We start from the raw sequence: 27,884 nt of genomic DNA on the forward strand, positions 1-27,884 counted from the left end.
TCACATGACAAGAACTTTCTGGATCTGCTCTGGTCATGAAGGCTCTGTCAAAAACAAATGCCTTCTCTCTTCTCATCTCCTACTTTCAACTCTTATCCACTCCTGCTACAAAAGCACCATCAATCATGAGTCACCCGGGGTCAACATCTTGGAGTTATCTTTGCTTTCTCCTTCACTCAATATCTCATCTCCTGGGTCCTGTCACCTCTACCTTCTCCATGTCTCTCATCTCTCTCTCTCTCCTCCTTTTCATTCCCGATGCTACCACCCCCTGCAGCTCCAATTATCTATTGCTAGATGGTTACAATAGCCTTCTAACTGGCTTCCCCCTGCCAGTCTCTCTACTGCTCCTATCAGTTCTATCTGGAACCGCCAATGAGTCACCCAAAGGCCAGCTGTGATGATGTCCCCTCCTTTGTCAGAAGGCTCCAAGGGAAGAAAAGTCCAACTCTGCAGTCTTCACTGCTTTCCATGATCTCATCCTCATATCCCGTCACTTGCCTACTATTAACCCATGCTCCAAACTTCTAGAACACACTTCTGATTTCCCACCTTGGTGCTCTGTTTGTCCCATTTGCTCTGTGGGGGGAATAGCCTCTCCCCTAACTGTGTGTGTCAAACTTTTACGGTTGAAGGACCGTAGTTGTGATGCTGTGGTTGAGTCTGGGGGCTCTGCTAGGCAATGCACCAGATCCAACCCGGCTCCCTCACTTGCGACGAGGGGACATCGGCAAGGTCTCGAACTTCTCTGCACTTGCAGTTTCCACACAAGCAAAATCCCATGTGTCTATGGTGAAAATTAAACAAGGCAGTGCGCCAACAGTATTTAGAAAGGTACGTGGCAGGTGAGGCTTGCAACAGTTCTCATCTGCTACTGTTTTTACAGTCACTTTTGTGGAAGCTGAGGGGCATAGCAGTGTTCTGCGACCTCTCAGAACATCTCTCAGAACATCTCCATGAATCCACTCTTAAGCTGCTGAGGTTTCTTTCATAGTTTCTTTTGGACATGCTTCTCCTTCAATCTGTACCTTTGCCACATTCCTTCCTGTCTCTCCTCCCTTACTGACCTTGAATGTGAGTTCCAAAGTCCCCTCAGAACCACACTGTGTTTTCTTTGCTCTTCTGCTCTGCTCCTGCCCCCAATGGTCCAGACTCAAGTCTCCAAGGGGTGGGGGGACTGTGTTGTTGGTTTTTTTTTTTTCTTTTTTTTTTTTTTTAAGACAGTAGGAAAGAGAGGTGGGGTAGGGCAGAGGAAGAGGAGACAGAGAATCTCAAATAGGCTCCATGTGTTCCGCGGAGCCCCATACAGGGCTTGATCTCACCACCCTGAGATCACGACCTGTGCCGAAATCAAGAGCAGGAGGCCTCACCAACTGAGCTACCCAGGCGCCATGACTCTATTTCTCATCTTTGTGTCCAAGGACCTGCCTCAGGGCTTAACATTGAGGAAATACAATGTGATGCTCACAGAGCTAGCGGAAGACTGAATGTGGAACCGCTCGAAGGCGTGAACACCCCAATGGGTTGCATCCGACCCGGTGTCTTCATACAACCAGCGGTGCTGGTCTTCCTGGGAGCCCCGTGGTCTCCGAGCCATGCATGCCAGGGGAGGGGCTGCGACCCCCCGAGGTGCCAGTATTTCCCGCCGGAGACTTGCGATCATTTTCTCTGTGTGGTAATTCATAGTCAGGACCGAATTAAGACAATCAAGGCCTCACTTCTTATGTGCTTCCAAAGCACCCTGTGGGTACCTCCTGATCTCTTATCTCACAGCCTTGTAATTACCGCCTGCCAGGTTGATTTCTTCCATTAGTCTGTGTTCAGTGTGGGCAGACTCTGTCTTATTTAGCTCTCATTGTTCTTTCGGAGATCTGGGTAAGCATGCGTTGAACAAAAGAATTTGCCAGAGAAACCTGAGCTAAACAATGGGGCACTGTGAGCCACTAAGTAGCATCAGACAGAAAGAGATGCTGCTTTATGGCGTTTTTTTTTTTTTTTTCCTCCTCCAAATACTCCATTGCTAAGACGGTTTATCTGATCAAACACTATTATTTCTCTGACATGAATCTGAAAACAGTGAAATTCTTAGCTGCATTCAGATAACCACCCTGGCCTTGGATCTAGCCTGACTTAGCGGTATTTTGTTTTCTAAGCTTGATGTAGGGAGTCAGCGAGCAGAAAGCTCCCTTGGCATATGACCTTGAGCTATAAAGTGCTCTGCTATGGGGCAGGCAGGCAGCCCAGGCTGGGAGCCCTCAGCTTTGGAGGACAGAAGACAGATATGGAATGTGTGCTGGCCAGACACTACTGGGCTCACAGCACGCCTGGAAAGGATAACTCTCGATTTTCTGTTCAGAAAGCAGAACTGGGGTTAGTAAAGAAAAAAGAGGGGCTTTAAGAGCCAGTTCCCACCTTTTATAAATGGTCTCATTGTGGACAGATGAAGGCTAGACGATTTCTGTATCTGAAAAAGAGGCGCCTGTTGGAGCAGAGGCCAGAAACCATGTCAGCCTGTTATGAAAACCATTTGGTGACTAACAAAAAGAAATTCAAATCAGTAACAAGTAACGGTATATGGATTTTTCTCAAGACCTTACTCTAGGACACAGCTTTCTGTTTTGGTGCTGGCAAACATCAAAATATCAAGCAAAGGTAAAGTGGGCTGGGGTGCCAGGCTTCTACAGTTCAAATCTTGGCTTTGCTTTTTTTTTTTTAATTTTCGTTTTTTTAAAAATTTTTTTAAAGATTTTATTTATTTATTTGACAGAGATCACAAGTAGGCAGAGAGGCAGGCAGAGAGAGAGGAGGAAGCAGGCTCCCTGCTGAGCAGAGAGCCCGATGCGGGGCTCGATCCCAGGACCCTGAGATCATGTCCTGAGCCAAAGGCAGAGGCTTTAACCCACTGAGCCACCCAGGCACCCCTGGCTTTGCCTTTTTATAGCAGTTTGATCTCAGGGCAAGTTGCTTACCCTCTCTTGTGCCTCTGTTCCCTCATCTGCAAAATGGGAGTAAAATAGCTCCTGCCTTACATGGGTTTGTGATGATTAACAAGATTTAATAAATGAGAAGAGCCTGGATGAGTGAATGACACATAAATAATACATGTGTTGATACACTAACATTAAATTAGGCAAAGATCACATGTGGCTATAATCCACACATGGCATGTATGTGTGGGAGAAAGTATGTATGTGTGGGAGAACGTTTCTTCTGATTATTTTGTATAAAAGCAACAAATACCTATAGCAATCCTTCAGCCACAAAAAAAGGAATATGATGAAATGCCAAGCCTTCCTCCTTTGTCTACTATCCAGTTCTACTCCCTGAAAACCACTATACCCTTAAATGCTTCTTCAACATTTTTGCAAAAAAACTTTTTTTTTTTACTCAGAAACCAAGAGATGCATATACAATCTGTCCTTCAGTTAATAACAGTGTTTGGAGTATTGGAAATTTGCTAAGAGACTTCAGGTGTTCTCATCACACACATAAAATGGTATGTGGGGAGATACATTAACTGGTTTGACTATAATAATTATTTTACTATATACATATATCAAGCTATCATGTTGCATACCTTAGATATATACAATTTTTGTTTAAAAAAATAAGGGGTAGGGAGTGCCTGGGTGGCTCAGTTGGTTAAGTGTCTGCCTTCAGCTTGGGTCATGATCTCAGGGTCCTAGGATCAAGCCTCCCATTGGGCTCCCTGCTCCGCTGAGAGGCTGCTTGTCCCCTCTCTCAAATAAATTAAATATTTAATAAAAAAATAAAAATAAAATAAGGGGGAATGTCGAAGTCAAGAAATAAACAGACATGCATAAAGCCATACATCTTAAAGTTCTCTCAATATCTGGAGATATAAATCTACCTTGCGTTTTTGTGGCTCTGTTGGTACTCCATTGTGTAGAAAGACCATGATTTATGTAACCAGTCCCAACTGATGTCATCTGTCTTGTTTCCAGTTTTCTAATTTTATAAACAAGCTGTAAAAAGCAATCTTGCACATCTATCTTACTATAATTCTGCACACATACATGTAGGTTAAATTACTGGAAATTTGCAACTTCCAGGCATGCCCTTCCTCAGGTCTGTAACTCTGCAGCATCTTTTCCTGTTCTAGAATCTTTCCTTGCCTTCCTGTCCATTGCTACGTTGATGAATTGCAAGGTCAAGGGTAAGGGCTTTTAAAATTTTGGTAGATGGCTCAGTCAACTAAGCCTCTGAGTCTTGATTTCAGCTCAGGTCCTGATCTCAGGGTCGTAGGATCGGGTCCCTGTGCTGGGCTCCCTGTTCAGGGCAGAGTTGGCTGGAGATTCTCTCTCTCCCTCTGCCCCTCCCCCACTGCCCATGCATGTGTGTGCTCTAAAATAAATAAAATCATTAAAAAAACCTTCTTGGTTACTCCTGGGGTGCCTAGCTTGTTCAGTCAGTGGAACGTGTGATTCTTGATTTCAGGGTTGTGAGTTGAAGCCCCATGTTGAGTTTATAGATTACTTAAAAATAAGAATCTTTGGGGCGCCTGGGTGGCTGAGTGGGTTAAAGCCTCTGCCTTCAGCTCAGGTCATGACCCCAGGGTCCTGGGATCGAGCCCCGCATTGGGCTCTCTGCTCAGCAAGGAGCCTGCTTCCCCCCTACCTGCCTCTCTGCCTACTTGTGATCTCTGTCAAATAAATAAAAATCTTTAAAAATAAATAAATAAATAAATAAATAAATAAATAAATATCTTTTAAAAAAAAAGGCCAGCTTTTAAAAAAAAAAACACATTAAATCTTAAAATTTTTTTGGTTACTCTTGCCAAAATTCTCCTCTAAAACAGCTTGCATTCATTCACCCTTCCACCAACATCGTGTGAAAGCAGCTGTTTCCTCCTCTACTTACTAGCTGACACAGTATAGTGATCAATTTCTTTTACTTTTGCCAAAGTTGAACATGAAAAACAGTATCTTACTAGTTTCAATTTGTGTTTAATTATGAGTGAGGGTGAGATTTTTTTTATATTTATGGGACATGTGTGTTCTTCAATTTGCTAGTTCATGTCCTTTACCCAATTTATTTTGAATTCAAAATAGGATCTCTGCTACTTTCCTGCTTAAAATTTTTATGGGTGACCCACTGTCTGTAGGATACAGTCTGGCAGTCCTGATATGACAAAAAGGGGCTATGACCTAGTCCCTTTTAAACCTCCCCTCATATGGTTGCTACCTTTGCCTCAACATTAATGGTCTATGCCCTGACTGTGGCGGCTGCTGCTTGTGGCTTCCAGCCCTCAGTCTTCTTCAATAAAGATTCGATGACTAATTGAAGAAATTTCAATTTTCATGTAATATTCACTGACAAGGGGCACATGGTGGCTCTGCCCATTGAGCATCTGCCTTCAGCTCAGGTCATGATTCCAGAGTCCTAGGATCAAGTCCCACATTAGGCTCCTTGCTCAGTGGGGAGCCTGCTTCTCCCTCTCCTCCCTGCTCATGTTCTCTCTTGCTATCTCTCTCTCAAATAAAAACCTTTAAAAAGATTTTACTAATTGAAGAAATTCCAATTTTCATATAATTCTCCTTAACTAAAGAGCTATCATGAAACATTCAACTATTTCCTCAAGTATTTAATTTTGTTCTTGTCAATCCTATGATCAGGGACCATCTGTAAATAATGTCTTTTGTGGTTTCTGCTGGTTTATACTGGTATGACATCCAGTTCTCTTCTAGCTGGCTCTTACTAAAGTTCTCCCTCCAGTACAGGTATTTTGACGGGGAAAACATTAGACTACACATGGGTTGCAACATTCACACTGGGAGTTTAAAATAAGCCACAACAGGAGAAATCTGTCCAAATAGGGGCCAATGGTCATGACTTCGCTGAGGCCAACCTAGACAGTCCAATGTTGGCATATCCTAGAAAGAGTCCCCCTCTTCCCTGCTTGATTTCTCGCTGACCGCATTTATAACTTAACCCCACATGTTTCTCTGTGCAATCCCAGGAGCATGAAGTCCTTACTCCCCGCATCACATCACAACCCTTCTGGAAAGCAAGGGCTAAACAAAGATATTCACCCCCGGTGTGCCTCTGAATCAGTCTCTAGCCTAAAGAAAAAAATGCGTAAGAAGGAAATGCTCTGTACACAGATGCTAGCGGCAGGTTATTTATAACTGCACGCACCCCCTGGAATGTGTTACAGGCAGGGGACTCGGCTGACTAGGAGCCAAGCATTCTACTACAACGTACCGCTGCGTTAAAAAATTAAGAGGGAGATAAACGCATGCATGTTTTGCTTTCATCTACGTAAAATGATTACGAAAGGATGCAAGGGAATAGGCATAAATGATCGTCATTTGTGAGGGTGTCAGGATGAAGGGTGAATTTCCTGTTTAGAGAGACTTCATGATATATGATTAGAATTTGTTTATTTTTATTAAGATTTTATTTATTTATCTGACAGAGAGCACAAGCACGGGGAGCCGCTGGCAGAGGAAGAGGGAGAAGCAGGCTCCCCGCTGAGCAGAGAGCCCAATGCGGGGCTCGATCCCAGGATCCTGAGGTCATGACCTGAGCTAAAGGCAGCTGCCTAACCTACTGAGCCACTCAGGTGCCCCCCCTAGGATTGGAATTTAACACCCAAGAGTCCACTAGCCTTTCCACTACAAACCAATGTGACTCTGGCTGTGTGGGAAGGCACGCGATCACCAGACTCTCGGTAAACATCTACCTGACCCAGACCTATCGAATGCTCTTTCGGTCAATCACGAGGCACGTGAGAATTACTCCTCATGGTAATGGCAGATCTTCTGGTAGTGAATCTTTCCAGTTGTCCATGCATGACATAGAGTTTTGTGCTATGGTGGATAAATGGTATAACTTTTTTTTTCTTCTCCACAGGGACAGAGTATTGTAAAATGAGGTTGTAGAATATTACAGTTCCCAGCTGCTTCATACAATCTTCACAGAAATGCGCCTGGAAATGTAATTAGCATGGTGCTCTAACCATTGCCTTAAACGACCCATTCCTGTGTGCTGAGAAGCGTTTAACAGCCCTTTCCAGGGGCTTCCCTGACAACGCTTTGCAGCGGTAGCAAGCAGCTTCCCACAATCTGAGCATCTCACGGCTCCCCAGAAGCTGGGGAAGTTCAAGCCCAGCGATGTGGAATGGGGCAGCTTTTCCGTGGACACAGAAATGTTGCTATGCCACAGAGGAGACATTTATCCTCTTCAGAAACTCACACTCGCTTGAGGACAAAAATAGACAAACATTACAACAGTCTTCTATGCCAAAATTGTATCTGAGTCTGACCATCAGAAGCCCTGCTCCCTGACTTCCCCACAAAGACCCCTCACAATGCCGCTTCATTAGAACTTACTGTGATTAGAGGGAAGGTCCCCCCAGGCATTTTGGGGTCAGCACCTCCCCCCCCCTCCTCCTCCTCTAGGTCAAACTGCCCCTCTGGGCAGGTGCATGGTACACAACACTTTCTTTCATCCGTGTGATTTCATTAATATCTCACACATTTCATATTCACACAATGCCCCTGATCCCACTCTCTCTTGGGCTAACAAAGAGGAGGCGTTTAAAACTGACCTTCAAAAAACCATTTGATTCATGTGTTGGCTCACAGTCTGTTTCTCCTATTAAGGTTACTTGATGATTTCTTTTGTCAAGTCCCAAATTTTAATTGCCTCACATCTTCCCTGTAACTTCTACAACTTAACAAGGAAATCAACCGAGCATAAGAACTCATTTTTTAAAGAGACAAGTTAACATACATTATGTAGGTATTTTCATTTGTTTCGGGAATGCCAACGTTAGTCGCTGAGATCATCCAGTCTTATTTCCAGAATTATTTTGTTTCTTATGGAGAATCACACTGGATTCAAGTGTGTTTAACAGCTGCCTAACCTAGATATACATACGTCTTAACCTTTTCACTCTTTAGGCTTTCAAGTCACGTGGAACAGTGACATTTCCAAGCAAAGCCCAGGAGACTTTGAAGTAAGACAGAGGCTTGCATTCGAGTCCTCTAGGGTTTTACCATTAAGCAGCCGAGTGATCCTCGGCTAGTTATTCACCCTTCCTAAGTCTCATTATCCTCATCTATGAAACAGATGTTAGCAGTGATGGACTCATAAGACTGGAGAGGCAGGGGCGCCTGGGTGGCTCAGCGGGTTAAAGCCTCTGCCTTCGGCTCAGGTCGTGATCTCAGGGTCCTGGGATGGAGCCCCGCATGGGGCTCTCTGCTCAGCGGGGAGCCTGCTTCCCCCCCCCCCCCGCCCCCCGCCTGCCTCTCTGCCAATTTGTGATCTGTCTGTCCAGTAAATAAATGAATCTTAAAAAAAAAATTAAAAAAAAAAAAAAAGACTGGAGTGGCAGTAAGAGCTACATTGTACCTGTTTCAGTATTTATCACTCAGTGCCCACCGATGGGCCATTCATGACCCGCAGCGATTACCATTGTTATTAGTCACGCCAGCATGTTAGGATGATGCTTACAGCGAAGCAAAGGGAGAAGGCCCAAGATTTTTTGGGAAACCCAGGTGACTCAGGTGAACTTCTGTATTAAAATGGTCGTGGAGAACAGAAAGGGCATGTCTATAATCAGAACTGGTTAAGGACCTAAAACGGAGGTGTGATTCTGAGGTGTTCCCAGAGTGAATGAGGATTCATTTCATAGCGTCAGGGTGCTTTGGGAAGAGAAGCCTGTGAGGGCGGAAAGGAGGCATTTGGTGTGCGCGTACATATTTGGGGGCTGGTGGGAAGGTCCTGCAGAGCACTGGCCTCGGGGTAGAGATCTTTACAGAACTGAATTTCTGAATTCAATGGAATTCTGTTTATGGTCCATGGAGTTCCGCCAGCAAACGTCTGGGAACTTAATGAACTCAGGAGACTTCGGAGCTTCAGAGAGGATTAAACAGGGGCTCTCAGAAGAAAAGGGAGGAAAGAATGACAGGAGGAGTAGAGTTAAGGAAGAGGAGGAAAGAAAGAAGACGGTGTTGCATAGGAGGGCCGTCCAAGGCCAGGGGGAACAACACACATGGGGTCTGCCGGCCTGCAGGCAGGTGACAAGCATGGGCCAGAACCTCAGAGAGTGAGAGACGTGTTGAAGACGATAGAATGAATTCCTAGTGGAAGGAAGTGAATTTCTTATCAATTTCTGATCAGCGGGAGGGAAGACAGACACAGAGACTGAGGGCTGGGAACCGAGACATTCAATTCGTCAAGGATGCTACGGGAACCAATCACCACGAGCTCATTTGGCTGAAATGGCAGGCACTTGAGTGTCTTTTTGTGTTCTTAGGAGTCTCGGTTCCAAATGATCCCTTCTGCTTTCTCTTGCGAGTTAACTGGCCTCACAGTCTGTGGCTTCTGGCCTGGTATGGCCTTATATGGAGTGGTACAGGGTGACCGTGCCCGCTCTTTGCCCAGCACAGGCCTGTTTCAGGCTTCCTGTCCTGTTCTAGGAAGGGATGGCCTCCCACAGTGTGGTCAGAAATGGCCAGGTTGGAAAATAAAGTATATGGTCATCTTGTTTAGCCCTTTCTCTATTTTTTGACCATTCCGACTGGCCACAGAGCTCTGATTTTCCAAAGGAGACTACACCCACATTGTTCCACCCCGCCCAAGATCACCTTTTTATAAATCACTCGCTTTTTTTTTTGCCGATGAGGTAGCCAAAGGAGAAACAGGATGGCGCATTTCCTCAGAAGCCATTGTGTTTGTTCACTTCTTTGTAAATTCATAGAGAGGAGGAAATACTCATTGGTACCTAGGAAAATGTGGGATAAGCTCCAGCTCTGTGCAATTATGCAGTGTGTCTGAAAGCAGGCTCCTACACCCAGGACCTAAATCTAAGAGAAGCTCATCAGAACTGTCACTTTATACATACATCATGCCCAAAGACTATGAAATAAGTCTTTCCTTAATCTATGATGGCTTTTTTTTTTAAAAGAGTTTATTTGACAGAGAGAGCACAAGCGGGGGAGAGGCAGGCAGGGGGAAAGGGAGAAGCAGGCTCTCCACTGAGCAAGGAGCCTGATGCGGGGCTCAATCCCAGAACCCTGGGATCATGACCAGAGCCAAAGGCAGTTGCTTAACCAACTGAGCCACCCAGCACCCCTCGATGCTTATTTTTTAATGCATTTCTATAAAAAAGAGTCACGATAAAGCTTATATATGATGTATTATGCATGAGGTACTGTTCTAAGAGCTTGCTAAAATTCTTTTTTTTTTTTTTTTAAGATTTTATTTGTCAGAGGGAGAGAGAGAGAGAGAGAGAGCAAGCATAGGGAGCAGCAGGCTCCCTGCTGAGCATGGAGCCCAATTCGGGGCTCGATCCCAGGACCCTGAGATCATGACCTGAGCCCAAGGCAGATGCTTAATCAACTGAGCCACCCAAGCATCCCTAAATTCTTCTTCAATCCTCACAACTTTATGAGGTGCCCGTTTCATTCCTATTTTAGGCAAAGGGACCGAGCACACACAGTACAAACAACTTGCCCAAGGTCACGTGGCAGGTGGGCTGCTCGGTCTGTGTCCCAACCACAGTCCCCTACCGCCTGCCACACCAAACTCCTGCCTGTCGTCGAAGTCGGTGGGCCAAGCACACTTCTCATGATCAACGCTATAAGGCTGATGTCCTTTCAGAACTGTGCTGCAAACGTCTAGCTGCAAATCCAGCAACCACTCCGGAGGCCTGTGTGATCACTGTCTGCTCGCCTAACTTACACACATAAGACGCCACACAGCACACAGAACACAGCATGTTCTGCTGAATAGACAAATGCAGTGGTTTCGAATGGTATATGTCCGGAGCCTGTATCAGTTTACTGTTTCTTGGCCATTCAACACATAGAAAGCATGTGCTGTGGACACGGCATTGAACTAGACAGTATGAGACACACACAGAGATGAGCAAGCTATTAGCCGCTGCCTTGAAGGGCGTTCGAGAAGGACTCACACTGTGACTTCCAGGGTCAGTGTTCATCAATGACCTTCTCTTCCTTCACAAGTTGGCTTTACAGGGATGTGTCAGCAAAGGAAACTGTTCTAGGACATCATTGTGAAGTGCAGACGAACTACAGGTGTGAAAACATCTGAATCACGAGGCTCCATACTAATGGACCAGAAACACAATACAAGTGACAGGACTACAGGTGACGTTCGAATTTCAGGTCTGCCATTTCTAACTAGAAATTATCTAGCCCCTCCAGACCTTGGGTTCTTCACCTGCCAAATTAAGTTAACAATAGCATGGAGGTCTGCTGTGCAGTGAGGGTTCCTAAGGCATGGAAAGGGTCAAGTGTATTTCGCATGCACAGAAGACATAAGAATGACTGTTATCATTGTTCTTGACATAGAATTGGTGAGGGACATTCAACCTGAAAAGCAGAGAACAAGCTGCACCTGTAGCCTTGTTACACCCTGAACAATGGTGTAGTCGGCTTCCACAGATGGTACCCAATGAACCATGCTCCTAGCACACACACCCTTGTTTAGTCTGTCCCCAAAACAAGTCTGGGCTGGTCCCGTGACTTCTTTTAACCAAGAGAAAACCATGAATGACATACTGAGCCAATTCTGGACTGAGTCTTAAAAGACCTGGCATCTTGTACCATTGCACTCTTAGAGGTACCGAGCTATCCTGCTGGAGAGGCCACATGGAATGGCACTGAGAATACATGGAAGAAAGGAGGGGTTCAGCTTGCCCTGCACCACACGGATCCTCCTGGTGACCCCAACCCCAGCTGTCTGCAGACATAGGAGATCCCGAGAGAGAATGGCTGAAGAACCACCCAGCTGAGCTCAGGCAATCATCAGGTCACAGAAGACCATCAAATTGTTGCCTTACACTACTACAACCTTGGGCAGTGTTTTGTTACAGAGCAAGACATAACCCCCAAAGACAGTGCTGCCCCAATAACCTGAAGTTGAACACACAATGTCACAGAACCAGACCTGTGTACAATTCCGACAAACTGAAAAACAATCATGAAAGATGGCAAGTCTCTTGAAGGTGGGGACCTTGTGTTCTGTGCTTCAGTAAATGCCCTCACTTCTCCGCTTTCAGATCTTGGGAAACAGAGGAGCTCATACAGTTGGCTGGTCTCTCTTTCAGTTCCCTATGAACTTACTAGGCGCCCACTATGTCAGGTGTTTGCTCAATCCCAGGAAACAAGGGGGAAAAGGCAGTGTCTCTGTTGTTAAGGATGTTATAGCCTTGGCACAGAAGAGTGATGGAGGAAGGTCACTCTGAGAGGAAACAATGACATATTCACCATCCCAGCTCCCTGGAGGTACTGATTTCCAGAGTCTTTAGGCTATACCAGACATTTTTTTTTTTTTAAACTGGGCGATTAAGTCTACTTTGCCTTCCAACCCTCAGGTGTTCCCTTCCAGGGTCATGATGGAGATGCAAATAAGAATATTCTTTGCATGTCCGTGCTTGGCTTCTTTCTTAAAAGAAATGGAAGGATCCAGTTATCCAAAGAGAATGTGTGATCTAGCCAGATGCTGAAGGCTAGACAGCTTGATTTGATGACTCCTTATTAAAATCAGATGCATGCTAAATAGTGCTCAATTATTTGCATGTTTGTTTTTCCTAGTCGCAAGAAATGTCATCACTGAAAAATGTGTGGAAATATATTCATTTGGCTTCACAGTCACTCTGCTGTTGTTTCTATTTCCCTTGGAATGCCAAAGCCACCTTAAGGCAAACTTTGCATCTTGACACAATCCAGTCAATCTTAAAAAACACCTCCCGTCAAGCTCATTCCCCATTTTGGGCACTACTATCTCTCTTTCTCCCTCCTTGCTGAGCCTCTTAAAAGAAGTCTACTTCTTCTTTTCTCCTTCATACCTCAACCATATGCTTCCTAATTCCCAGACAGAAAGCTTCCCCAAAACTGTTCTCCTAAGGACACGAACGATGAGTGGTCACTAAACACACAGGCTATGTCTCAAGTCCTTACCATCATGTCAGGACCCACTAGAGTGGACCCCTCTCCTTTCCTGAACTTTCTCCTGTTCTGCACAGGTGATAACACCCATCCCTTTCCTAGCTCTCTAGTATGTCTAATTGGTCTCCCCAAAGGCCCCACTGCCTGGGCACATAGCTTAGAGATCTGTGGTCCTCAAGTGCTGCTCCTGAAGCCATAGTTTGCTTCCCACTTCATATTTTCTCCTTGGAGTTTCCATCCCATGGCTTCAAATGAACCCACAGGCACTCATGACTTCCAGATCTGCATTTTCAGCCAGACCTCTCCTGATCCCAGTTCTCTACAACCAATATCCTTCAATCTGGGGCATCTCAGAAGCACAGAAAAGCCAGTATACCCCCAAATGAATCATTTCCTCCACCAACCCACTTGTCTTCAGTGTCCCTGATGGGGTGAGTGGTACCTCCACCCACCTACCTGTTCAGTGGTTCTTTACCTTTCTCTCACCCTCCACAACCAATCTGTATTCAAGTTATGCTCATTCTGTCTCCTAAAGATTTCTTAGTCTTCATGGCCTGATGTCACTATTTTAGTCTGTGCTATCATCATCTGTCCCTGCATTGTCGTCAACCACCCACTACCTTCCACCAACAGTTTCCTTGTGAATGAAATCAACAGGAATACTAAATATTCCATTGGATTCCATGATCACAAGAAGATGTCCCCGTAACGTATCCCAGTTTTCTCTCATCCTATAACCTAACCACGTGGTTAGATTATAAACTTGAAAATGAAGTTTGGTCACACTCCAAACTTTTCCTGTGCTAGAAGAATGATCTTCTTAAAGGAGTATCTTCTGACAGCTTCCATAGGATGCTGCACTGGGATAAAGTCCAGGCTCCCTAACAGACCTCGTAAGGCCATTCATCATGAGCAGATCCCTGCCTACCTTTTCTTCTTCAACTCTTACTACTCTGTTTCTTCCCCAACAATCCTCCCTCAGACCACAGCCTCCCTTTTAAGCTGTGGATTGGCAAGCTCTCCTTCTCTCTTCTCCAGACTCTTCTAGGCTCTGTTCTTCCCACCAGGAGAGAGGACTCCCTCATGTTCATTGCCTAACACCTTGGTTAAACATCCACTTCTCTAGGGAGTCTTTCCTGCTCACCTGTAAACTCAGCTGGGTTTGTCTAATTTGAGTTCTTGGAGCCCCTGGGTGTCTCCTCTAATATCACGGATACTTCACTGTAATTGCTGGCATTTTTATCTATCTTGCTCTCAAGACCATAACCCCTGGGAGGCAGGAGCCATGGATGTTCTCATTATAGTTTTGGGGATAATGGCGGTGCCTGGCACATGAATGAACATGACATTCCAAGCTGATGTCCTTACTGAACATTCCGTGGCTTACAGAAGTTTGAAAACCTAAGTTCTGCCCAAGGAGATAACATTACTTTGTTAGTTTGAAAAGGGGACTCCAAGGCAACACTAGAGTTAGGGCGCAAAGGCACACACCAGCCCTCTCAGGTGCACGCGTGCCTGTTCACGAGCACCAGTGTTTGCAATGAATCAATTTCACCGCTCTGCCTGAGTGGGAAAAACACAAACTTTGGCTCCAGAGCTGTGCCAGTGATGATCCACAGGGCCTTTACCCTGGGCAGAGCTGGTCTTGTGCTGGATAGAGAGGCAATGATTCCATTTATCAACAGTGATCTTCAATCCTTCAATCCAAAAGGATGACAATATGAGCTTCCCTGAAAACCTCAGGGTTTCTCTTACTCTCTCCAAGAAGTGCATACACCCACCCCTCATCACAGGACATGCTAGTAGCAAGGAACTGGCAATGTGGGGTTCACATGTCAGCCACCCACCCTGGGTATCAGCCACGGGTTCTTTCTGAAGGGCTCTGAAGCCCATCACACCACGTCCAAAGGCAGAATCCAATACAGACAGTTTTCCTTAACCAAGATGCAACAATTATTTGGAAAGCCACAATTCCAGAGACATGGGCTTCCCCGGAAGGCATTCCTAGAAAGGAGTGGTTGCTCAAGTCATTAGTGAGTCTGGGTACATCAATGCAGGAAATAAAGGAAGCAGAGTCTGGGCCTGAGGGAGAGGGGCAGCCAGCAACTAGATATAGTGGTTAGCTCACAGGGTTGGCTCTTGTCCCATGGGGAGATCTCCACTGGGAGATCTGGGGTGAGCAGAAGGGCAGCGGGGCTCCATGCGTGGAGCTTCATGCTCATGAGAGCATCTGTACGTGTTCTGCCTACACATGCCATGACACTGGTATCATGTTGTACAGACAACGCTGGGCAAAAGCACGCAGGCTATTCCTGGACCCTGTCATGAACACGAGGGGAGCCCCTCAGTGTATTCAGGCCTGGCCTTTCTTGATTGCTGGCCGTTAGGTGGGGCTGACACAGATCTGCCGACACTAACCAATGCCATGGTTCAGGAGTCCCCTGGCGTGTCCCAGGGGAACAGGTCATCAGTGAGTCCTATTTCAAAGCTGTCCCCTTATCCCACCAGGATATTAGCGGGGTGTGCTAACAGCTGGAGTGAATGTTCAAAAGGTGACCTGTGACTTTCTATGAATCACACGGGGAGTGGTACTTTAAAGACATGATGGACGGAAACCTCTCCATTTGGAAAAGGGAAAAAGAGAAGCTTTCCAAGAAAATGTTAATTCGGGAATGAGTTAAATGATAAAACCAAAGAGTTCCTTTTGTTTCTTGATGGAAGATAGCAAATGAAATTGGCGCACAGTTTGGCAAATAAGGCACGTGTGTCTCTCTGTTCGTGGATGGGATCGCTTACCACGTTTTTAGTAATTTCCTAACTTCTCTCTCTACCTCAGCCACCCACTGCCATGGTTGTAGTCTGTGTTTTGTCTCTGCTTTGAAAATCACTAATGTGACACGTGGCTGTGTTCCTAGGTACCCCCTGCCCCCCTAGCTTGCTTCTGGCTACCAGACCCGCCGATGGTTCTAAAAGTCTTGGACTCCTTTGGAACCTCAAGTCTATCGACTTTTCTAATTGTGCTCAATTCACTGGACCTTTCCTTTCTAAAATCCAATTTAAAGTCAGTATTGTAGTGGATTAAACTGTATCCCCACAAAGGGATAAGTTCAAGCCCTAAGAGCGTACCTGTGTGACCTTACTTGGAAATCAGGTGTTTGCAGATGTACTCAGTGAAAGATCTCTGAACGAGATGATCCTGGATATAGGGGCAGACCCTGCATCCAGTGAGCACTGTCCTTACGGGAGAAAGGAGAGGGAGACTGGCAACACAGAGAGACACAAGGGAAAAGCCATGTGCAGACAGAGGCCGAGATTGGAGCATTGTAGCCACAAGCCAAAGAATGCTAAGGATAGCCCAGCAGCCACCAGGAATCAGGAGAGACATCCGAAAACACACTTCCCTTCAGGGTCCAGGAGGAGCCAACCCTGCCAACACCTTGATTCTGGGCTTTGGGCCTTCAGAACCATGAGAGAATAAATTCCCATTGTTCTAAGCCACTAAATTTGTGGGGATTTGTTACACCAGCCCCAAGAAATGGATACAAATGCGCTAACCTTCTCTGCTCCCCTGCCCCCCTCCCCGACTTTTTAATCCACCTGGCCAAATCCCACCGCCAATAGGACCCAACTGTCTGCTTTATCCAGAGTTATACTGGGATGACCGAGGCCACTGGAGAAAGTCGCAGGTGCCCTGTGATGTCGTAATCATCAATCTGAAACTGGGTTCGCTCTGCAGGTCCCACTCCTGGCCTCCCCCCACCAAGTGATGAGCTGACATCGAAAAGCTCAGCTGTCAGATGGAGTCATACCCCATTCTCCCTCTCCCCGCAGCCAGGTCCTCCGCTGTCCGGCTCTTTCATTCCCTCTCTGATATGAGCCCTACTATCTGTGTCTTACCTCGCACCCACCCCTAGCTTCTCAGCACCTTACCCCCTCTCTTCTCTCATAGATCTTCCCACTCTCCCTCGCTACTGGATCCCTCACCCTGGCCCGTCACAACTTCTGTCGCTTCCATCGTACAATGACAATGACAAGTCAGAAGCCCCCTGTGATCAAAGCACACGCACACGTCCTTGGAGACGTGCCTACCTCCTCCAGCGTCCATCCCGTCCTGCATCTTTCCGCCACTTCCCACCCAGACTCCTCCAAAACCTTATTCCCATGTCCCCCCATTTCCTACTAATTCCTCACTCCACGCTAATCTGGCACCGATCCCCAAATAATCCACCATCAGCTTCTGCTAAGTCATCAGTGAGCTCCAAGGATCGTTTCTCTGTATTGCACTTGGCTTCTCCATACTGAATGTGGTTCGCCATACCCTTCCTGAAACATTTTCCCTTCCTTGCTCCTATCACACGACATTCTTCCCATGTTCCTCCTACCTCTCTGGCCACTGCTTTTCTTCCTCTTCTTTTTTTTTTTAAATGAAATATAATTAATAATACAGTGTTATATTATTTGTAGGTGTAGCATGTAAGGATTCAACAATTCTACACATTTCTCAGCGATCATCATGGTGAGTGTTCTCTTAATCCCCTTCACCTGTTTCACCCATCGCCCCCACTTTCCCCCTTGGTGACCACCTATTAAAAAAACCTGAGTAGACATCTTTCCAAAGAAGACGTACAGATGACGAACAGACACAGGAAGCTCAACATTAATCACCAGGGAAATGCAAGTCAAAACCACGAGACATCACTTTACACCTGCCAGAGTGGTTAAAATCAACCAACCAACGAACCAACCCAAGAAGTTAACACATATTAGTGAGGACGTGGGGGAAAAAAATACCCCTCATGCACTGCTGGTGGGAAGGAAAATGGATGCAGCCACCGTGGAAAACAGTATGGAACTTCCTCGAAAAATGAAAAATAGAACTTCCCTGTGATCCTGCAATTCCACTACTGGGTACTTACCCAAAGAAAACAAAAACACTAAGTTGAAAAGATATATGTACCTCTAAGTTTATTGCAGCAGTATCCACAAGAGCCAAATGTTGAGAACAGCCCAAGTGTCCACCCACAGGTGAATGGAAACAGAAAATGTGGTGTATATATACAATGGAATATTACTCAGCCACAAAAAGAAATGAGATCCTGCCATGTTGCAACAACATGGAAGGAGCCAGAGTGTATAACGCTAAATGAAATAAATCGTTCAGAAAAAGCCACTGCCTTTCGATCTCCTTTATGAGTTTATCCTCCTCTATCTAGTCACTAGTGATGATAGTCTTCCTTTGTCTCTAAGACAGTCTTTGGCCTTCTTTTCTTTCCATTCTTTCCATTCTATACTGGTTCCCTAGCCCAATTCCTACATGGTCATCACTCTAATGTGGGTAAACAAAGACCCAAGATTGACACACCCAGTCCAGACCCCTTTTTTGCACCCCATATATTCAACTCCCAGCTTTGGATACCACAAAATCAACTCCAATCCACACCTGAAATGGAAATTATTTCTCCCTCCCCCTCACACCCCCCCAACCCCATCCTTCCCTGACTTCTCTAAGCCTGCCACTCTTCCAAAATGCTTGTCTCAGGAAAGGCCATACCATATACTGTAAACCAGTCCTAGAGTGTCAAATATGACACTTATCTCTCTCCCTCTTAAACCCAACTGGACATTAAGTCCTGTCACTTACTCCTTATAACATCTCTCAAATCCATCCATTTCTACTAGCAAATATTAGTCCAAGTTACCGTAACCTGCATATGGCCTAACCAGTCTTCCTGGAATCACTCATACCCTTGTCTAATCTGCTGTGCAGAATGAAGGCCCAGTGAGGGTCCAGCCTTTGGTGACCTCTCCAGCCTCAGCTGATACCATATTCCTAGCTCTCCACTCTCTAGCTGCTAGCTTCCTTGCCTTCCCAGCCTGTTCATCCCTAGTTTTTTCCTACCACAGGGCCTTTGCACAAGCTGCTTTACTGCTAGGAGGGCTCATTTTCTAAATGCTTACTCCTCCGCCAGACTTCAGTTCAAACTTCTCTTCCTCGGAACTGTTACTCTGATCTCTCAGACTGCATCTAGTGTCCTCATTTTTCCAAGTACCTTTCTTTCACTGTCCTTGTCACGATTGTGATCCTGCCTGTATTCTTATTTTAATTGCCTGCCTCCCCACTACTCTGTGCACACCAAAAGGTCACCATCAAGGTCTGGTTTTGGGCACAGTTACACATCCTCAGAACGGGTCCAGTTTCAGCATGGGTAGGCTTTTTTTTTTTTTTTAATTTTTAAAAATATCGCGTTGCTCATGGCCTTAGGTATGCGGAAATGCTTAGAAGCACAAAGGGAATGTTGGCACGTTGCAGATCTCCAGGGCCAACCCCCTACCGCTTCTGATTTTCTGTCAAAGAGGAAATAAAAGCATAACTCAGTGGCATCTTCATGGTTTATTCCTGCCAGTTCTATTTTTCTATAAATACAGTCCTCATTTTCAAGGAATTTGGAGAAGAGGGCTGCAGGGGACTATTTTGGGGAGGCGCTGCCTGTTCTAATTTGGAGGGGATGTTATCATTTGTCTTTGTTCCCCAAGCAGCTGTGGGGGTGTGCTGCCGATGCCACGCAGGAAGCTGGGCGTGTCAGGCTGGCTGCTTCGCAGGCCCTGGCCCGGCCCCGGAGGGCAGGCCAGAGAGCTTGTAAAGATCATATCCTGGCAGACCCGTTATTTTACCTCTAGCCATCACTGTTGTTTCCCTACGGCTACGATGCGACGTGGGGCTGTTTTCTCCTCCAGGGTTATTGCCACCATCTGGAGCTCAGTCTTAGGGACTTACTGCTAAAGGCCTTGTCAGGACACTGGCTTTCGGCCTGGCATAGGAAGGATGTAGGAGCAGCCCGAGATACGGATAGGGAGAGAGTTGAAAAACGCATACAGTTGTTGATGCCAAAACTGAGGGACGCGTGGAGATTGTAAATTTCCCATGTAGTTTGCTTATTGTTATGCAATTTACAAAGCAGTATTTGTGGGTGTATCTCTGAAGACGTGTTATACCCAGACAGCCCTGACACGTAACTTGAGTTACAGGAAAACTGCAGGACTAGCTAATGATGGCACACGGTAGTGGAACTCACTGTGGAAATACAAACAGGCAAGCATGCGTTGTCCTTTCATGTGTTTAAAAAGAAGTTACAAATGCATACTATAAATGGATGCATGGACTCAGTCTTTGTATTTAAAACTGTGGACATTATTCTACATATGAAAGGGCATTATACACAGAGAGAAGACGGATATATGCACACCAGCTAAAACTGGCCAACCATGAACAACCCCATAATCAATCAATCCTCTTGTGTATGTAATATTTGCCTCTTATCAATGCATAGGAAAGTTTGGGCCTCAAAGTTTTACTTGAGTATATATACAATTTATCATGTCAAACACCCTTGCGTTGTCCATTTTTTTCTCCTTTGGGCTAAGAACTGGCACCATAAGTTTCCCTAAAAATAAGGAATAATATTCTGAATCCAGTTAAATATAAAGGATACTCTAGTACAAACCACTGACTTTTTAAAAAAAACTAGAATTGTTTCATTCAGTTCAAACATCCCTCCATCTATCTGGATATAAAGATATTCCATAGTATATCCTCAACCTTTTCTGCTTCAGGAGCTGAATGTCCCTTAAAAATATAAAAAAACAAACAACAACAACAACAACAACAACAAATCCCAAACCTGTGAGGGGCAGAGGGAGAGAATCTCAGACTCCCTGCTGAACTTGGAGACTGACGCGGGCTCAATCCCACCACCCTGAGATCATGACCTGAGCCGAAATCAAGGTTCAACAGACTGAGCCAGCCAGGCACCCTGAAACTTTGTTCTTTTTTCCAGGGTTCACAGAACACTCCCTTTTTCATTCTTCAAGTGTCTTACACCTCACTTTGTCTAAAGGACATATTTAACATTTCTCCGGAGACAATGATGTAGTTTCACTCCAGGGGGGGTATACAGAGCCGTCATCCGTCTAAGGTTTGGTTCCCATGTCAGTGTCTCCGCAGCTTCTAGAAACACATGGAAGGCCTGCAGGTTGCATTACACCTGGACAACGACCCCGAGGCTGCAGAATGCAGTCAGGCGCAGGGACTCAGTCCCCCGGACGACAATTTTGAGATTTCTTGAATTTGGAGGTTTTTTCCCCATCTCAAGAATTAGCAGGTTATAGCAACAGGACACTAGGGCTTGTAGCAAAGGAAGAGTCGGGAAACATCAGCTGGCAGCGTCCATGAGAACTATTTAAGATATCAAGACTTTCTGCAGCTTTCCCATGTTTGCTACTCACTTTCATTCCCCACAGCAATTAGCACTAAAATTCCCAGATCTTGGGGTGTCTGGGGGGCTCAGTCGGTTAAGTATCTGCCTTTGGCTCAGGTCATGATTCCAGGGTCCTGGGATTGAGCTCCACATGGGGCTCCCTGCTCGTCGGGGAGTCTCCTTGTCTCTCTCCCTCTGCCCCTCCCCACTCCTCTCTCTCTCAAATAAGCTGATCTTTTGAAAAGTAAAATAAAATTCTCAGATCTGTGGACTCAAGTTCAGGTACAACCAGCAGCCCCATCTCCTACTTCATGGTTAATTGGGGGTGAAGAAGGGGGGAGGGGACCAAGAAACAGAAGAGGTGATGATTCTCAGGGGGAGAGAGTGCAGCTTGAGTTTTTGAGGATAAAGAGGACGGAGCAGAGGAAAGCCCTGGCGTGTAGGCCTGGAATTTCCTGAGCATTTAATGAGCCAAATCAGAACAAAACAAACCAAAAGCATCTGCATCGCTATTCCATCATCTTCTCTCAAACCCCACAGAGGGAAATCAGACCTCTTTCCTTATACACTTCCCTCTGCACACTCCTACTCATTTAAAATAGATTCCACATAGCCTGCCACATAAACTCACAATTTTAAATCCTGTACTGTTTTTAGCTCTATTTTACAGATGGGAAAACTGAGGTACAGAGATTAAAAAAAAAACTGAGCAAGGTCATATAACTACCAAGCATCAGAGCTGGGACTTGAATCTACACAGTCGGACTCCACAATCTAAGCTCTTTACCCCTCAGCTAGGCTGACTTTCTTCCAATTCTTCTGATGCCCACGTAAGCCATGAGCTGTAGCATTGTCCCTGCCCTTACAGGGATGCTCAGATTTCATTCTCCTGCGTCTTCCTGCCATGTCCAACAATCATTCATGCAAGATTTTTCCTCCATAGAATAACCTCGTCTCCTCTGCCAAAGACCATATTTAACTTACTCTCTGCTGTGTGTTGGTCTTCACCAAGCAGTGGGGGGAAAAAAAAAGGCTGAATAATAAGAAATGGGTTGTCAGTGGTGGAATAAAAGCATTCAATCACAGAAAAGGTGGAATTCTAAGCTCAGATATTTATAGATTGAACACAAGTGGCGGATCAAAACACAACAACCAAAAGCCGGAGATACAAGGAAACACGCGGGATCTGAAAGCCATTTTCAAGTGCACCCAAGATTTATTTGATACAAGAGCAATCCTCAGGCTTGATTCCCCCCACTTCAATTCAGATCATCTACAATAATTAAATTCTAATTAACATACAGAGTTCAAGTCCACCAGCTCCCAAAGAGGAATGAGGGAAGCAATCACCTTACCTGCGGATGTGTGCTTGAACTTCTCACTTTTCTTCTTTCTCCACTTCCAAGGCTTGAAGATCCTTCCCAGGTTGGCGAACTTACTTCTCCTCCGGATGGGAGGGGTGTGTGTGCCTGGGACAAGGGAGTCGGAACGCATGGCCGCCAGCCTCTCCACTTCCTCAGCTGTTTTTCCCCCGAGAAAGAGGTGGAAAGAGAGAGGGAGGAAAAAAGTGTTAAAATGGGATCCTCGCAGATGGCCAACGTTTTCCATGGTTACAGATCACAGAAACCACATGATCGAAGTTCCATTTCTCTTTTTTGCCTTTTGGAATGGAAGTCACACCAATGTGTTCTACAGCCTGGAGACAGCCAAACCCTACGGACCCGGAGCACCCCACATGTACCGAGCCCTCGACTTAGACCTGAGGAGGAGGGCAAAAAGGAGGAACAGAACCCTCTTGACACATCAAGATTCCCCAGGGAGGCAGGAAGAGGGCATCAGTGGAGTCAAGTGACAGTCTGGGTAACTAGTAGTCCAGCAAGATCTCAGATAAGACTGGGCAGATGCAATCACTACCCCACCATCTGCTGAGAAAAGAGGAGGGAGAAAACATTTATCAACTGTCTGTTCCAAAGCCAATGCCTCCACCACCCACGACTTTCCTTCCTGCTTTGCCCAGCCCCAAAGCAGCACCCTAATCTGTCGAGGGAGTGTCCCCACCCGAGGCTGATTTTAGAATCGCTCACCCTTCATGAGACTTTACAACCCTAAGTTTTCTTGTTCCTGTCATTTTGCTATAATAATAGTATTATTCTTAGAAGTTGGAAGCTGAAAGGGACTTGAGGGCACATCTGGACTAATCTCAGTAACCCCATGTGTGAGGGCATGAAGACCTTCACACTCATCATGTCTGGTGGAGCCTTCCTTAGAGGTCACAATCGCCCTGACCTCTTTCATCACTTGAAAGCAAACAAACCCTTATCTCTTATGTGAGAATTTACATGTGAGAATTTATGTGAGAATTTACATATGTGAGAATTTACATATCCCAGTGAGGGACATATACTTGGATTTGAATTTTTAGGGCAGAGATAATTAGAAAAAGTAACCCCCTCAGCAAAATCAGGAAGGGGAGACAGATTCACTCTTCCAGAAAGTCCGGTTACATCACGAGCTGTGGTATTGACCCCAAACCACTCTGTTGGGCCTCTAACGCCATCTCCAGAGGAATCGCCCAGACTTTTGCAACATTAGGGCTTTCTCAGGAGCTCGATCTCACAGCCTGGTCATCTGCCCGTTGTCGCCTGAAGTGGTTTGAACTCAGATACTCACCGATTCAAGAAATAGAGATATGGCAACTCCCCCCATGTGCCAGGCACTGTGCTTGGTGACAGAGATGATGGGTTAGCAAAGGTTCCCAACAGCAGGATGAAGAGAAGATTTGGGAGATGTCTGGGAGTAGAGTCAACAGGCCCTAATTGGGTGACCTGAGGGAGAGGAGGGGGAATCACTCCCAGTGTCCAGGTCAGCGGAGTGACAGCCTTCACTGATAGAAACAGGGAACAGGGGGAAGGCACAGGTGTGGGGGTGAGGGCGGCGACAATCTGGACATATTGCATGGTGACAGTCCTCAAACCTTTGACTATGTGGTCCAATGCACAGCGGCTCCTCCCTTCAACCCCCGCAGTAAGTGACTACATGACACCCTAACAGACACTGTGATCGTTTCTGGGGCAGACCCCCAGAAGCCCCAGATGTGACGGGGCAGAGTCGTGGGGAGGAGACCCAGGGGTCTCCACTGCACACCAGGAGCAACCATACAGAATTCAAAGGAAGCCTACTGGAGAGGGAGACTAATTCTTCTCAACCCTGGAGGAGACCCACAGGAGGTGGCATTTTTGGCCAGACTTTGAAAGAGGAGGAAGTGTTCCCCCCACGTGGGGTAGACAGAGAAGTAGATTTCTGGAAAGAGAACAGACCCCAAAGAAACGGAGAAAGCTGAAAGAACACGGCACGTCCAGAAACCCATCAGATCGTGAGCATCACTTAAGCTATGTGAGATGGAGAGCCACGGTGAGGGACGGGGGCTGGAGGAGTCTGGAGGCCCAGCAGGCAAGCTTCGGGAAGTTTCCATTAGGCGTTTGGGTTTTCTTCTACAACCAGAGAGGAAAGGACGAGAATGTGAAGATAGGCATGGACATTATGAAAGGCAACAGATATGTACTGAGTGCTCACCATGTTCCAGATGCTTGAATTAGGTCAGCAAGCAGAACAGCTAAGAACACCAACTCATGGAGCTTTCTTTGGCTGGGAGGGCCAGCCAAAGATAATACACAGGACAACTAAGTCAACGGTGCACTGTGTTCGAAGAACCATGTTTGCGGGGGAAATTAAAGAGAAAGTAGAACACAGTGAAGGAGATCGAGAGTGTCCGTGTGGGGGACGGGCTTTGTGTTAATGAGCGTGATGGAGAAAACACAGATTTATTTCTAGGACTAGCACTGAAACAGCAATGGGAGCTTGAACTGGAAGACACAGGTGGCAGACAGTAACGAGAGGCCACTGCAATCCTCTTAAGGGGAAGTGACTAGAACGCAGGTAGGGCATGAAGGGACCTGACAGATGACAAGATCCAGCCAGGTGGCAGAATCACGGGCTCTCGGCAACTTTCCAGATCAACGTGAGGTTGAAGTTTTTGTGTTTCATGACTACAGAGAAAGTGAAGACCTCCCCCCTCCCCTTTTATTTTCAGCAGAGCTTGAACTCACCACCCCAAGATCGAGACCTGAGCTGAGTTCAAGAGTTGGACACTTAACCCACTGAGCCACTCAGATGCCCCCAAGACTTTCCATTTTTAAAAAAAGACTTTGATTAGGGGCACCAGGGTGGCTCAGTGGGTTAAAGCCTCTGCCTTCAGCTCAGGTCATGATCTCAGGGTCCTGGGATCGAGCCCCGCATCGGGCTCTCTGCTCAGCAGGGAGCCTGCTTCCCCCCACCCCCACCTCCTGCCTGCCTCTCTGCCTACTTGTGATCTCTGTCAAATACATAAATCTTAAAAAAAAAACAACAACAAACTTTGATTAGAAAAGGAAGCAGCACAGAGGATGGGAGGTAGTTCCACGACAAGGGCTTTGGAGCCAAAGAATGTAGTTTTTCTGAGAAGTATCTTTGGAAGTTGGGATTTCACATTTTAGAGCAACGGAGAGAACAAATGAAGGGAAATCTGCCCAGATGTGGGAGGAGAGGCTGGATGTGGACGGTAGGCCAGGCTGCCAGCGGAGGGGAAGGGAGGCTGCGCTTCCGGGGAGGAGAGGAGGTGGTGGGATCAAAACTGCATAGGCAGGCGTTAGTCACCGGGAGACTCTATTCCGAACTGAACTATGGTTAGTCACTGGGAGACTCTATTCTGAAAGTGTGGACAGAGGTCCCTGAGCCCAAGTGTCACACATCAGGTGGGGCCTCAGGGAGATTAATCCAGTGGGTGACTGGGGGCTGAGGGGAGGAAGGGACACAATGAGGAGACTCTGAGTGAGTATGGACTGCAGAGGGGCTGAGGAGAGAAGGGAAGAAAACCAGCTACAGTGAGGAAGGAGAAGCAGCCAAAGGCAACAACCGAACAGCCTCAACCACGCTGAATCTGGAAGTTATTCTCTTTAAATGAAAGTGCTTTAAACAATAAAAAGAATAAACAGAAATTGTGATCAAAATTCTCTTAAGTGGAGCCCCTGAGTGGCTCAGTGGCTAAGCCTCTGCCTTTGGCTCAGGGTCCTGGGATCGAGCCCCGCATAGGGCTCCTGGCTCAATGGGGGGCCTGCTTCTCCCTCTCCCTCACCTCATGCTCTTTCTCTCTCACGTGCATGCTCACTCTCTCTCAAATAAATAAAATCTTTTTTAAAAAATAAACCGATGGTATTTATTGCATGGTATTTATTAAAAAGATTTAATGGTATTTAAAAAATACTATTAAAAAAGATTTTTTAAAAAAAAATCTTTCAAAATCTTTTAAAAAATTAGTGAATAAATGGTATCCATTGCTTGGATTAGGGGCTTCTTCAAAGGTGCTCAGTAGCTGAGTCGCCATGCGGGGAGAGACAGATGTGAGAACTGTGGCAAAACCACGGGGGTTTTGAGTCCAGGAAGGAAGTCAGGACTGTCTAGTGACCCAATTTTCACAAGGTCGCTTTCTCTTTCAAACTCACCACCTTGTTCCCATTTCTCACCTTCGTTTATAACCTGAGTGTTGTTTATCCAGATTTAAGTCCCCAAACCTCCATTCCAAACCTCAGCCTCTGGCCTTCAAACCTGTATTTTATACTACTGCAGGATTACACTTCCAGAAGCCTGCTTCTTCCAATGGCTTTCCGTGGCTTCCCACAACTTACAGGAGAAGCTTCTCAGTTCCTGCCTGGGTCTCAAGGACTTCTGAGTGGCCGACCCAGAATTATCTGCTAGTACCTCTCTAAACAGCAGTCCCTACAGATCCCAACAGTCTTCATGGGGCCATCACACCACTGAAAGTCCACGCGCAAGTTCGTGCATATCACGGTATCTGAGTGGGGTTGGGAGAGTTTCCATGTTTCTTTCTTTTGTGTCTCGGGTCTAAGACACGAAAGGTAAAATTTTTAAAAGTATCCAGTTTGAGACTTCTCTAACTTTAGCCAACCTGAAACATTTTCTGTTAAAAGTTTGATAAAGGAAGACAGGTACCTGGGTGGCTCAGTTGGTTGAGCGACTGCCTTTGGCTCAGGTCATGATCCTGGACTTCCAGGATCGAGTCCCGCCTCGGGCTCCCAGCTCCTTGGGGAGTCTGCTTCTCCCTCTGACCTTCTCCTCTCTCATGCTCTCTCTCACTCATTCTCTCTCAGATAAATAAATAAAATCTTAAAAAATTTCTAGAAGTTTGATAAAGGAAGAAATTATATGCTGAATCCCTCACACACACACACACAAAAATCAGGACAGGAGTTACTCAGGATTGATACGGAGGTTTGCGCTCACAGCTGGCATCCAATAATAGTTTGTTAAAAAGTGAACGAATGAGGACACCGGGTTGGGTTCACTCAGATACCTCTTGAAAAGTATAAAATCAGTATCGCTAGTTGTCTTAAGAAAAATGCACCACCGGGACTAAAAAGCTGTTTCATGATCCAACTTTTTAAAAAAATGAATAAAAATTATTCCAAAATCACATTAAAATAATTATAAGAAATTAGGAGTGCCTTTTTAAAAAAACCTAGAGTGGCAAGAAGGTGACAGAGCATTATAAAGGCATAATTATAGCCCCAGAGTTAAATGGATCTTTAAATCTTTTTTTTTTTTTTAAGATTTTATTTATTTATTTGACAGA

At 45.9% G+C, this 27,884-nt stretch overlaps 1 protein-coding gene across 9 annotated transcripts in view; it reads right to left on the reverse strand.

Annotated features, from left to right (window-relative positions):
* The window catches only part of PHACTR1 (phosphatase and actin regulator 1), a 587,665-nt gene that overhangs the window by 194,614 nt on the left and 365,167 nt on the right, over positions 1 to 27,884 (reverse strand). For all 9 annotated transcript variants that reach the window (XM_047733072.1, XM_047733073.1, XM_047733070.1 and 6 more), the window contains one exon: positions 22,555 to 22,719. In XM_047733072.1, coding sequence (XP_047589028.1) covers positions 22,555 to 22,719 — 165 coding nt within the window. The remainder of the gene's footprint in view (positions 1 to 22,554; positions 22,720 to 27,884) is intronic.

The sequence above is a fragment of the Lutra lutra genome, chromosome 6 (assembly GCF_902655055.1).
Source record: "Lutra lutra chromosome 6, mLutLut1.2, whole genome shotgun sequence".
Classification (NCBI taxonomy): domain Eukaryota; kingdom Metazoa; phylum Chordata; class Mammalia; order Carnivora; family Mustelidae; genus Lutra; species Lutra lutra.